Genomic DNA, 11,735 nt, shown 5'->3' on the forward strand with positions numbered 1-11,735 from the left:
TTCTGACTCTTATCAGTCTTCATAATTGCTATTTTGGAATATTATACATGGGAGTATTTTTAATGTCCATAGACTTATTAATATCTAAAACTTGTTTTTATTTTTTAGAAAGATTTTATTTTGAGTTTTACAATTCCCCCCCCATTCTTGCTTCCCTCCCCCCCCACAGAAGGCATTCTGTGAGTCTTTACATTGGTTCCATGTTATATACATTGATCTCAGTTGAATGTGATGACAGAGAAATCATATCCTTAAGGAAGAAAAATAAAGTATGAGATAGTAAAATTACATAGTAAGAAAAGGGTTTTTTTTTTTCTAATTGGAAGGTAATAGTCTTTGGTCTTTGTTCAAACTACACAGTTCTTTCTCTGGATACAGATGGTATTCTCCATGGCAGACAATCCCAAATTGTCCCCGATTGTTGCACTGATGGAATGAGCAAGTCCATCAAGGTTGATCATCACCCCCATGTTGCTGTTAGGGTGTACAGTGTTTTTCTGGTTCTGCTCATCTCACTCAGCATCAGTCCATGCAAATCCCTTCAGGCTTCCCTGAATTCCCATCCCTCCTGGTTTCTAATAGAACAATAGTGTTCCATGACATACATATACCACAGTTTGCTAAACCATTCCCCAGCTGAAGGGTATTCACTTAATTTCCAATTTTTTGCCACCACAAACAGGGCTGCTATAAATATTTTTGTACAAGTGATGTTTTTTACCCTTTTTCATGATCTCTTCAGGGTATAGACCTAGTAGTGGTATTGCTGGATCAAAGGGGATGCACATTTTTGTTGCCCCTTGGGCATAATCCCAAATTGCTCTCCAGAAAGATTGGATGAGTTCACAGTTCCACCAACGATGTATTAGTGTCTCATATTTCCCACAACCCTTTCAACATCGATCATTGTCCTTTCTGGTCATATTGGACAGTCTGAGAGGTGTGAGGTATCTCAGGGATGCTTTAATTTTCATTTCTCTAATAAGTAATGATTTAGAGCAATTTTTCATATGATTATGGATTGCTTTGATTTCCTCATCTGTAAATTGCCTTTACATATCCTTTGACCATTTGTCAATCGGGGAATGGCTTGTTTTTTTTGAAAATTTGACTCAGTTCTCTGTATATTTTTAGAAATGAGTCCTTTGTCAGAAATACTAGTTACAAAAATTGTTTCTTAATTTACTACATTTCTTTTGATCTTGGTTACAGTGGTTTTGTCTGTGCCAAAGCTTTTTAATTTAATGTAAACAGAATTATCTAGTTTGCTTTTAATGATGTTCTCCATCTCTTCCTTGGTCATAAACTGCTCCCCTTTCCATAGATCTGACAGGTAAGCTACTCCTTGATCTCCTAATTTGCTTATATTATTGTTTTTTGTCTAAATCCTGTATCCATTTGGATCTTACGTTGGTAGAGTGTGAGGTGTTGGTCTAATCTAAGTAAAACTTGTTTTTAGTGCCAGGGATCAAGAATTTATGCATTTATGGATAAGACACCTTGGTATCTGTAGACTTTGTTAGATAAATCTGCTCTCCATAACCACTGAAAGATAAATGTCCTTCTTTTCTTTATCCTTGGCTCACAGAAAATAGAAAAGGAGTTCCTGGTAAAGTACTACCAACATGGAGGAAAGTTCCTCACTGTGTTTCCAGATGCCACAGGCCAAATATTGTATCCTTTCTATCATATATAATTGTTAACTTCATCATTCATTCATGATGCTTCTGGTGGGGGGGAGTCCCGAGTACAAGCTGGGGAGGAATGGACTTGGCAATATTTGGATGACTTGATAGATAGCAGAGAGCAGCCTCTTGCTAAAATGGATGATGCTGAGGGTGCAGACAGGAAGACCTGGCTTTACTGGCTGTGTGGACATAGGCCAGTCACTTAACTTCTTGCAGCTTCAGCTAATCCTATCAGACTTCTCTTCTTGATTCAAGATGACTGTGTTGCCCATCAGTGGAAGAGAAGGGATTTCCCCAGAGATGAAATCATAGATGCCTTCTCAAGGATTGACCTTCATCACCCTTCTCACATCTATCCACACTTTCCTTTCTCACTGTCACCATCCTATTACAAATCTTTACTACCACCTACCTGGATTCTTCCAATAGCCTCCTAATGGGTCTCCTTACTCAGACTCCCAGATGACTCTTCCTTACAAAGTCATTTATTGGTTCTCTATTGTTTTTCAAGCAAAGTTCAAAACCCTTAACCTATTTTTCAAAACTCTTAGCAATCTGTGCTATCCTTGCCCACCCCTCACATTTCCAATCCTTTGCCTCCACTGTTCTTTATGTCTGGAAAGTCATCTTTCCAGCGTTGTCTATTGAAATCCTATCTATCCTTCAAGAGCCACCTCTTCAGGATGGCCTTCCCTTGATCCCCACAGTTGGAAATAATCTATCTTTCTTCAGACCTCAATTACCCCTTTGTTATTGGCTTCAATCTTATGCATAATAGCTATTCCATTTTCTGTGTTAGTGCTTTCTATACATATAAAAAATTTTCCTTTCCAACTTATAAGCCCCATGTAGACAGGAACCTGATCTTGTTTGTGGATCTCACCCAATGGTCTAGCAGACTATTCTGATAATAAAAGTTGAACTGAATGGAATAGGAGCAGTTGGGGAAGAAGATTGGTCAATCTTTCAGTGACTCAATTATCCTTATCTAATCCCAGCTACCCCTCAGGAAATTTAGCAGTAATTGTTTTGACCAACAAAATGAAAGGTTTCATTTGTGTGATCCAAGAAGATACAGCAAATAAACCTGCAATTAGGGCAGTAATGGATTCCCGTGGTAAAATTAACTGCTACTATCCTAATGGAAACATATGGTAAGTTTTTTGAGAACCCCCTGCTTTTGTGTGACTTTGTCTACTGATGCAGCGCATTGAGGGACATCCCTAGTAGTTCTTTCATTCAGAATTACGAAACAAAATTTAGATTCCAACCCAAATGTACTTAAGCTTCTAAAGAGAAGAGGTACTTCTAAAGATTAGTGTAACATATAGAGCAGTGGACTTAAGGCCAGAATGACCTGAATTTGAATCTTGACTCAGGTACCTGCTAGCTATATCACCCTGGGCAAGTCCTTAAACCCCATCTCAGACTCAGTTTCCTCATATGTAAATGGATAATCAATAATACATCCTAGCCCCATTGTGATGATCATTAAGGTGAAATAAACAAAGCTGTTGTGAATCTTAAATCTTTATATGTGTTGGCTACCAAAGTTATTCTTGACAGGTTTTTATTTGGCCCCCAGAAGAATTCTTTATAATTAAGTTTTAAGAGGAAGCAGATCATAAAATGAATTTAAAATTTAGTTATCAGAATGAAGGTTAATGATAGGGTAATGCTAAAGATAAATCTTCAAAATGCTATCTAAATGTCAAGTTTTTAAAGTTATTGTTGGGAGAGTGTAGAAAGGAAAAATGGATAAAGTTTTGGGAATTCACTCCTGATTGACTGTAGAATAGATTGCTCGGTCACCAATGAAACAAAAAGCAAAAGCCAGAAGTGCTACATGCAGGATCCTAGCTCATGGAATCATCAACTTTGGAGGGAGCTCCAGTGCATACCATAAATGTGAAATGGGAGGCATGTTAGCTTTCAATGCTCATATATTATATTTCTAAAAAGTTTTCTCTTCCTTAGACAAAGCACCCTCAGTAGCCTCAACTATCCTTTATATGATATGGTTTCCAAACTTCCCTCCCCAATCTTGATCTCCCTAGTTGGGCAATATCAATTTCCCCAGGTCGTCAGTTTAGTTGCCCACCAGAGGCAGTGGGTCAAAGGTAGGTGGCACCTCTGACCCTAGGATTCTGGTGCTGGTCCTGGCAACTATTACTACAGTTTGGGGGGAACTGGTACTCATGGTGCTTGGCCTGCCTAGTTCATTCCATGCCTTCCTCAGTGGGTCTCGCCATTTCAGTTAGGCTAACTTGCCTACTTACTGGTGGCAGTTGGTCAATAGATACTATTGGTGGAGGAAGAGGAAAGGATATGGCAGGCTCCTTCTCTATAAGCGGTTTGATGATGGATAGCCAAAAGGAATGGATTGACAGCCGGTCTAGAGGTCTGATGAACATCACAGTTCCCAAAGCTCTTGGATTTAGCTGCCCATTAACATAAGTTGGCGTTGTTGATAACACTCTGTTAGGGACAGGGCATATCATGATTAAAAAATGAAAGAATCCCTGCTCTCAAGGAGTTTCTATTGGAATAGATCTGAGACCTCAAGCCCGCCCCCCCCCCCCCACCCAGTTGACTTGCATCTTTGGCTTGCATAAAATTGTCCTTTGCTTTAGAGAAATAAAGGCAGCTTGCCATAACTGACTAGAAAGAATACTAATCCTTGAATCAGAAAAATGAATGTACGTCCCAGTTCCAATATTTAAAAGCAGTATGGCCAGGAGAAAATTATTTAACCTCTTGTAGTTTCCCAATCTGTAAAATGAGTATCTCTGGGAGGTAACCTGAGGGTCTGCTCTTTAGAAATGCTTATATTCTCTTATTTGGTTGCTTTTTTTTTTGGTAGGATCAACACCAACATCTCAGGAGGGCAGTTTTCAGATCAAGAAGGCAACCGAGTGAGGACTTGGAAGTGGTCCAGTACCATGACTTCATTGCCTTTAGTTTCATTTAAACCAATATTTCTGTCTTTAAATAATTATGTAGGCATCCGGATATTAGATCAAGACAAGATTATTGTCTCTTTTCTAGCAATGGGTCAACAGGCAAGAATGAATGTGGGAATCAAGCTGAAGGTTAGTATATTTTTTAAATTCAACTGATTCAATCAACTAACATTTATAAGGCATTTATTGGATTCCAGGATTTATGCAAGACACTGGGGATACAAAGTCAAAAGTGAAACGATCTCTAACCCCAAGTCCTTACATTCTTTTAGGGGAGACAACACGTACCTTTAAAGGCACATATGAAATAGAGACAAGGTAAAGTGTGAGGCACAAAGCACCAGCAATGGCAAAATCAGAAAAATCTTTGCTGTAGAAATGAAGTGGATTAGATGAGTAAACTATGCCCTGATCAGATAAGAATGGTTTTTACATTTTTAAATAGACTTTTATTGTATTCTTAGCTTGTAAGCTGTACAAAAATAGGGGAAAAGTTAAATTTGACCTTTGAAACATAGTTTGCTGACCTTTGGGCTAGGCTATTATTAGATACAGGAAGAGAATAGTTTTCTAGAACTCTCAGGAAAGATTTTTGTCATCATTTATCTAGAGGATAACATTACTGGTGAATCCAATTCAGTCTCCACATAGTCATCAAATTTATCATCCTAAAGTACAAATGGCCTATGTCATTCCTAGGCTCACAATGACTCCCTCTTCTCTGATTCACACACATGCCCTCATTCATAATAGAAATGTTTGTTTAGCCTTCATAATCTGCATTGCCAGCTTCTTTCATGGTACACCTTCATAATTATATCTTCTGCATCCCTCTTGCTGATTCTCATACAAAAACTTTCCATCTCCCAGGTCTATCATCCCTAAAATGTTCTCCTCCCTTACTCTGTCTCCTTTATGGATTCTCTAGCCTTCTTCGGATCTCAGTGCCACCTAGTACTGCCATCATCTACATGAAGCTTTTGGTTGGCAGTACTAGGTGGCACAGTAAATACAGTGTTCAACCCAAAGTCAGGAAGACTCATCTTCATTAGTTCAAATCTAGCTTCGGACACTTATTAGATGTCTGTTCCTAAGAAAGTCAGAACCCTGTCTGCCTCCATTTCCTCATCTATAAAATGAGATGGAGAAGGAAATAGCAAATTACTCTACTTGCCAAGAAAACACCAAATGGGGTCATGAGGTCAGACATAACTGAAAATGACTGAACAGGAAGTTTTTCTTCCCCATCTCAAAATCAAATGAATTTTTTTATTTTTAAATTTTTTAAATCATTTTAACTTAAATACAAAAAAAGCAAAGAAAGCATTTTAATGTACATAGCACAACACAAAAGATTCAAAAGAAAACCATGAATCTCTACTGTTTACACTGTTTACTTTAAAAAAAATTCTGGAATAAACACTGAATATTTTCAAAACTAATTTATTTTACTTCCTTCTGAGTTTTCTTTAGTTCTCTGCTGTGCACATTTTTTTTATCCTTCCCCACTCTAGAGAAGGCCATCTTTACACACACACACACACACACACACACACACACACACACACACACATAGACATACATAATACAGTGTGTAAAACCATACTATACATGCTTTACATGCTTCTATTTATCAGTTCTTTCTCTTGTGGTGGATCCTATCTCCATTTGTAGATCGTTTGTAGTGGATTTGAGTATTTGTAATACTGAAAATAACTTGGTCATTCAAAGTTATTTTTCAAAAAATACTGCTGTTGAGGGGCAGCTAGGTGGCGCAGTGGATAAAGCACAGGCCCTGGAGTCAGGAGTACTTGGGTTCAAATCCGGTTTCAGACACTTAATAATGACCTAGCTGTGTGGCCTTGGGCAAGCCACTTAATCCTGTTTGCCTTGCAAAAACCTAAAAAAAAAATACTGCTGTCAGAGTATCCAATGTTCTCTTGATTTTGCTCATTTCACTTCTCATTATTCATTATTCACATTTTTATTATTTCATGTCTTTTTATGTTTTTTTCTAAAATCAACCTGTTCATTATTTCATATAGGATAACAGAATTCTATCACAATCATATGTCACAACTTGTTTGCCCATTTCCCCAATTGATGAGCACTGCACAATTTCCAGTTCTTTGTTAGCACAGAGAGCTGCTTTAAATACTTTAGAACATATAGGTTCTTTTCCTTTTTCCTTGATCATCTGGAGAAATAGACCTAATAGTTGTATTGCTGAGATCAGTTCACAGTTCCACTAACTATATTTACTTTAAAAATATGTAAGGTATTTAATCTGTCTTCATGGTGTGGTCCTCTAAATATAAACTCCTCTAGATCAAGAACTGTTACATTTTTGCATTTGCATTCCCAGTGTCTAGTACCTGTAAATAAATGCTTTTTGAACTGAATTCTATACTTGACTATATGTAGTTTACTATTGGACTCACAGTTTTAAATTTAAGGAAATAGCCCATAACAAGAATTTCATTTTGGACTAAACCAGCCTTGTATTTATTTCAGTGTTTCATTTTCACAAAATGCCTTTCGGTAAACTCAATTAGCATACCTGCTGCTTCCAACTGGTTTTCGTGAAATCTTCAACTACGGCTCTCCAACGCACAAAGCTGAGAAATCCTTAGGTTCTCATTTCTTGGAATTTAATTCTCACCATTGTCTTCACATTTGAGTGAAGGGGAGGACCAAGGCAATGATATGGGTCATGTCTAAAGAAATATAAGATGCTTGCCTAGGCACCCATGGTATTTTAGTTCAAAATATGCAGATATTAGTTTTAATTTTTATATGAATATTGTTGTTATTATTATTATTATTATTATTATTGCATGAGGTAAGTAGATGGAAGGCGATCTGGCCTCAGACACTAGTTGTGTGACCCTGGACAAGTTACTTAACTCTGTTTCCATTTCCTCATCTGTTAAAAGGGCTGGAGGAGGAAATGGCAAATCACTCCAGTGTCTGCTAAGAAAACCCCAAATGGGGTCATGAAGAGTCAGACATGACTAAAACAACTCAACAAGTAAATGGAATACCAAAATAAGAATCAGAAGCCATAATCTTCAGACTCATTTTTGCCCCTAATTTGAGAAAGAAGTTACTTGACATAGACTTTGGTTTCCTCCTCAGTAAAGTAATTCTCACTAGTCCATCATATTTCTTTCTAAAGGTACTATAAAAGTCCAAATTGTCCATTCTCATTCCAGGGAATCAGTTTGCCAGAGGAGTTAAGAGATGACCAACTCCCTTCATCTCTCACTGACTCAAATAATGCTCCAAGGTCATAAAATGCAGACAGTTGCAGATCTGCAAAGGCAGAAGACATTAGTTACTTCAGTGGTAGTTCCCTAAAGCAATTAAAATCACTCATCTAAACATATATATATATATACATATATATATATATGTATGTATATATGTGTGTGTGTGTGTGTGTGTGTGTGTGTGTAATTGGGCATATTTCCTAGAAAAGTTTTGGTGAATGCATTCTTCATAAAATACAAACTTCCTATTTTAAAAAGCTTATAAAAAGATCTGAATACATATATTCAAGGACAACATTTTAGTGGTAGGGGAAAATCTCGTTTTCTACTCTTCCTGAGAATTTGTTCTCCTGAAATTGTGTTTACTGGCATAGTCCCCAGTATAATCATCTTCTTTGTGAACTTTCTACCTAAACTCTTCATATTTCAAGCACCAAAAGAAAGTAATGGTAGGGAAAGGGAAGGAAATAAGAAGAGCCTATTATATCACCAAGCATTATGCTAAATGCTTTTTACAAATATTATCTTATTTGATTCAGTACTACCCTTATTCCTAGACTTTAGCATTAAGCCCTCACAGAATTAAGAATTCTGTCCTAATTATCTCCATGATTCAGTCTCCTTTCAATATCAGTCACTGGCCAACCATTCACTGTCTTTTTCCTCTAAAAAGGTGGAGGAACAAGAAAAGATCCCCAAGCTCAAATATTTCACTGATGAGGAGCTTTTTCTGCTTGCATTCATCATAAAGATTCGACGTTTGCTGAGCAAAATTGAGATATGTGTGAACTTTCCCAGCATTGAGAATTGGTATAAATTGAAGACACCTTCCTACCTTGCAACTCGTGCTATAAAATTACTCTCAATCTGTCAGTATTATGAGTTAAGTAAAGATGCACTTTCAACAATAACTGAATTATTAAATGAACCAATTTAACTAAGAATTGTTGTTTGGATTTAAGAAAGTGTGGTCTGCATTGAGTAGGAAAGACTCCAATGTACTTCCTAGTCAGTACCCATAGGTTCAAGGTACAAAGTCTTTTTATCCAGAAAAGTGCATACATCAAGGACCAAGAGAAGCCCTCTAGAAAAGGAGACTAGCTTCACTAAAGCGTGTTAATTTAGGAAAAGATGATAATGAGACTTGTTCCTCATGGTCCTGTAGCATACTGGAAAGTGCTGAACTTGAGGAAAACGCTTGGATTCAAATCCCATCTTTGGCATATATTAGTTGTGTTAATATGGCAAATCATTTAACCTCTGCAAACCACATTTCCCTGATAATCTCTTTTTTAAGTCTCTTTTTTTGCTTTTTTTTTTTTGGTCTGAGATCATGATTAATATCCCTACCTTTTTTTTAACTTCAGCTAAAGTATAATAGATTCTGCTCCAGCCCTTTATTTTATCTCTGTGTGCGTCTTTCTGTTTCAAATGTGTCTCTTATATACAACATATTTTTGGATTCTGGTTTCTAATCCATTCTAATAACCTACTTCCTTTAGTCTAATTTCTTATTAAAAATTAAAATTAATTCTCATCTACACATGTACCCATAAAAGTCATTTTTCACATGAGGATCACAGTGTTCACAAATACTATCTTTCTTGGTCGTACTTAAAAAGTCAATAATAAGGAAGGGCAATGCAAACCCTTTAATGGCAGGGAAAGTTTTTGCTTTGGTTTTTGTATCCCAAGCCCAGAGCCCCAATAGATCAATTTACAAGTTTATTGAATCAAACTTAGTGGAAAAGGACTGCTGCAGTATTAAAGCCTCTTTCAACACTTTCAACTCGCCTCCCCACTACACACACATACACACACACACACACACACACACACACACACATACACACATACACACACACACCTTTCCATAAAGATAACTCATTTCCTTTTCTGTAGCATTATTTATCAATATCAAGACAAGTCAACCCTTTACCTATAGATTTAAGTTCTGCTCCATTACACTCCAGTCATTATTGTAGTATTTTCATAAGGCAAACCTGCTAAGAAAAATCTCAATTAAGTAAAAGTGATAACTAATGGAAGTCTGTTGAAATAAGAGCATTTGCCTGCCATAAGACCTTCCCAAATAATACTAAATATTGTCTTTGGCAGGTAAACACCCCCTGAAGTTTTCCATTGTAATATGACTTCAACCTTGGTCCCAGATGGCTTAGCATTCATTTCAGATATGCCTATTTTTCCTAATATCATAATGTTTTCAAGGATTCAGAACAAGTCTTAAGCAATTCTCTCAACATTAACATTCATCTTTGCCAAAGAATTAAATGGTCCAGGGGCAGCTAGGTGGCATAGTGGATAAAGCACCAGCCTTGGAGTCAGGAGTACCTAGGTGCAAATCCAGTCTCAGACACTTAATAATTACCTAGCTGTGTGGCCTTGGGCAAGCCACTTAACCCCATTTGCCTTGCAAAAACGTAAAAAAAAAAAAAGAATTGAATGTTCCAAACACCAAAAATAAATGTGATTAAAAAAGGTTTGGGGTGGGAAATAAAGCCGAGAGAGCAAATTAGAGGTAGCAAACCAGATGAACTCTTAACATTTCCCTCTTTCAAACAACTTTAAAATAACACCTCAAATCAAAAGTTTGGAGTGTCCAAGTCAACATGATGTTTTTGCAGTCTGGGATGTCCTCAGGAGGGATCTGTGACAGAGTGAAGGCTTGTCCAGAATGCACACACTTGATCACAGTAACTGCAGCCTTGGCAGCAGTTTAGGAGTTTTCAACCCAAAGATAGCAAAGGGGACAGACAACTGATCAGAGATTATAGACGGCCTTTTGCAGACACCATGCACAGCTGGTACTGATTAGTAATTCTATTGCCCATACACAATTCTGGCTTACAGTTTCACAGTGGAGAGATGTGTCTATGGTCAGGGGTCCTGATAACAGTTCCAGGTCCAAGAGGAGCACTAGTGCTTGTGGCTGTAGGGGAGCAGAGGAGGAGAGTAGTGCCAACCAACACCTGTTCCCAGGCACACTACCCAAAAACTTGCAGGCTCCCTGCTCAACCCAGAAATATATCTAAAAATAATAGCATGAAAAAGTCTGGAGCTTGAGATAGTGCATCCCTTTAACATAAAAGTTTAAAGTTAAAAAATAAATTGTGAAAAGTGAACAAACAATAACAAAAGAACTTGATCATAAAAAGCTAATATAGTGGCAGGGAAGACCAAGATACAAACTCAAAAGAAAAGAATATGAAAACAGCTGCAAACAAAGCCTCAGAATTGGACTGGAGGCCAACAAGAATTCCTAGAAGAGGTAAAGGAAGAAATAAGAATGGTAGAGGAAAAACTAGAAAAAGAAACGATAGTGATATAGGAACATTATTTAAAAAAAAGAATTAGTAGTTTGGCAAAAGAAGCACAAAGACTGCTGAACAAAATAACACCTTAAAAACTGGCCTAATTGCAAAATAGGCATAAAAATTCACTGAAGCAGAACTGATCAAATGAAAAGAAGTACATAAGTTCATTGAAGAAAATAATCCTTTAAAAAATAGAACTAGATAAGTAGAAACTAATGACTCCATGAAACATCAAGAAAAAAAGAATTTTTTAAAATAGAAGTAAATATTAAATATCTTATTGAAAAACAATTGAGATAAAAAATAGAGATTAAGAATTACTGAACAATCAGCCATTATCAAAAAATATTTCAAGAAATTATAAAGGAAAATTGTTCTAAAATCTTCAATACAGAAAGGAAAAAAAATTGAAAAACATCTACCAATAACCTCCTGAGATTCTGAAATGAAAACTCCCAGAGATGATATCACCAATTT

The 11,735-nt window shown here is 36.8% G+C and overlaps 1 protein-coding gene across 3 annotated transcripts in view; it reads left to right on the forward strand.

Annotated features, from left to right (window-relative positions):
- The window catches only part of ERICH6 (glutamate rich 6), a 46,933-nt gene extending 37,909 nt beyond the window's left edge, over positions 1-9,024 (forward strand). For all 3 annotated transcript variants that reach the window (XM_074191069.1, XM_074191070.1, XM_074191072.1), the window contains 4 exons: positions 1,589-1,674; positions 2,687-2,842; positions 4,552-4,780; positions 8,597-9,024. In XM_074191069.1, the coding sequence (XP_074047170.1) occupies positions 1,589-1,674; positions 2,687-2,842; positions 4,552-4,780; positions 8,597-8,860 (735 nt within the window). In that variant the 3' untranslated portion in view covers positions 8,861-9,024. The remainder of the gene's footprint in view (positions 1-1,588; positions 1,675-2,686; positions 2,843-4,551; positions 4,781-8,596) is intronic.
- The last annotated feature ends 2,711 nt before the right edge of the window (positions 9,025-11,735 follow it).

Source organism: Macrotis lagotis, chromosome 6, assembly GCF_037893015.1.
Source record: "Macrotis lagotis isolate mMagLag1 chromosome 6, bilby.v1.9.chrom.fasta, whole genome shotgun sequence".
Lineage (NCBI taxonomy): Eukaryota > Metazoa > Chordata > Mammalia > Peramelemorphia > Peramelidae > Macrotis > Macrotis lagotis.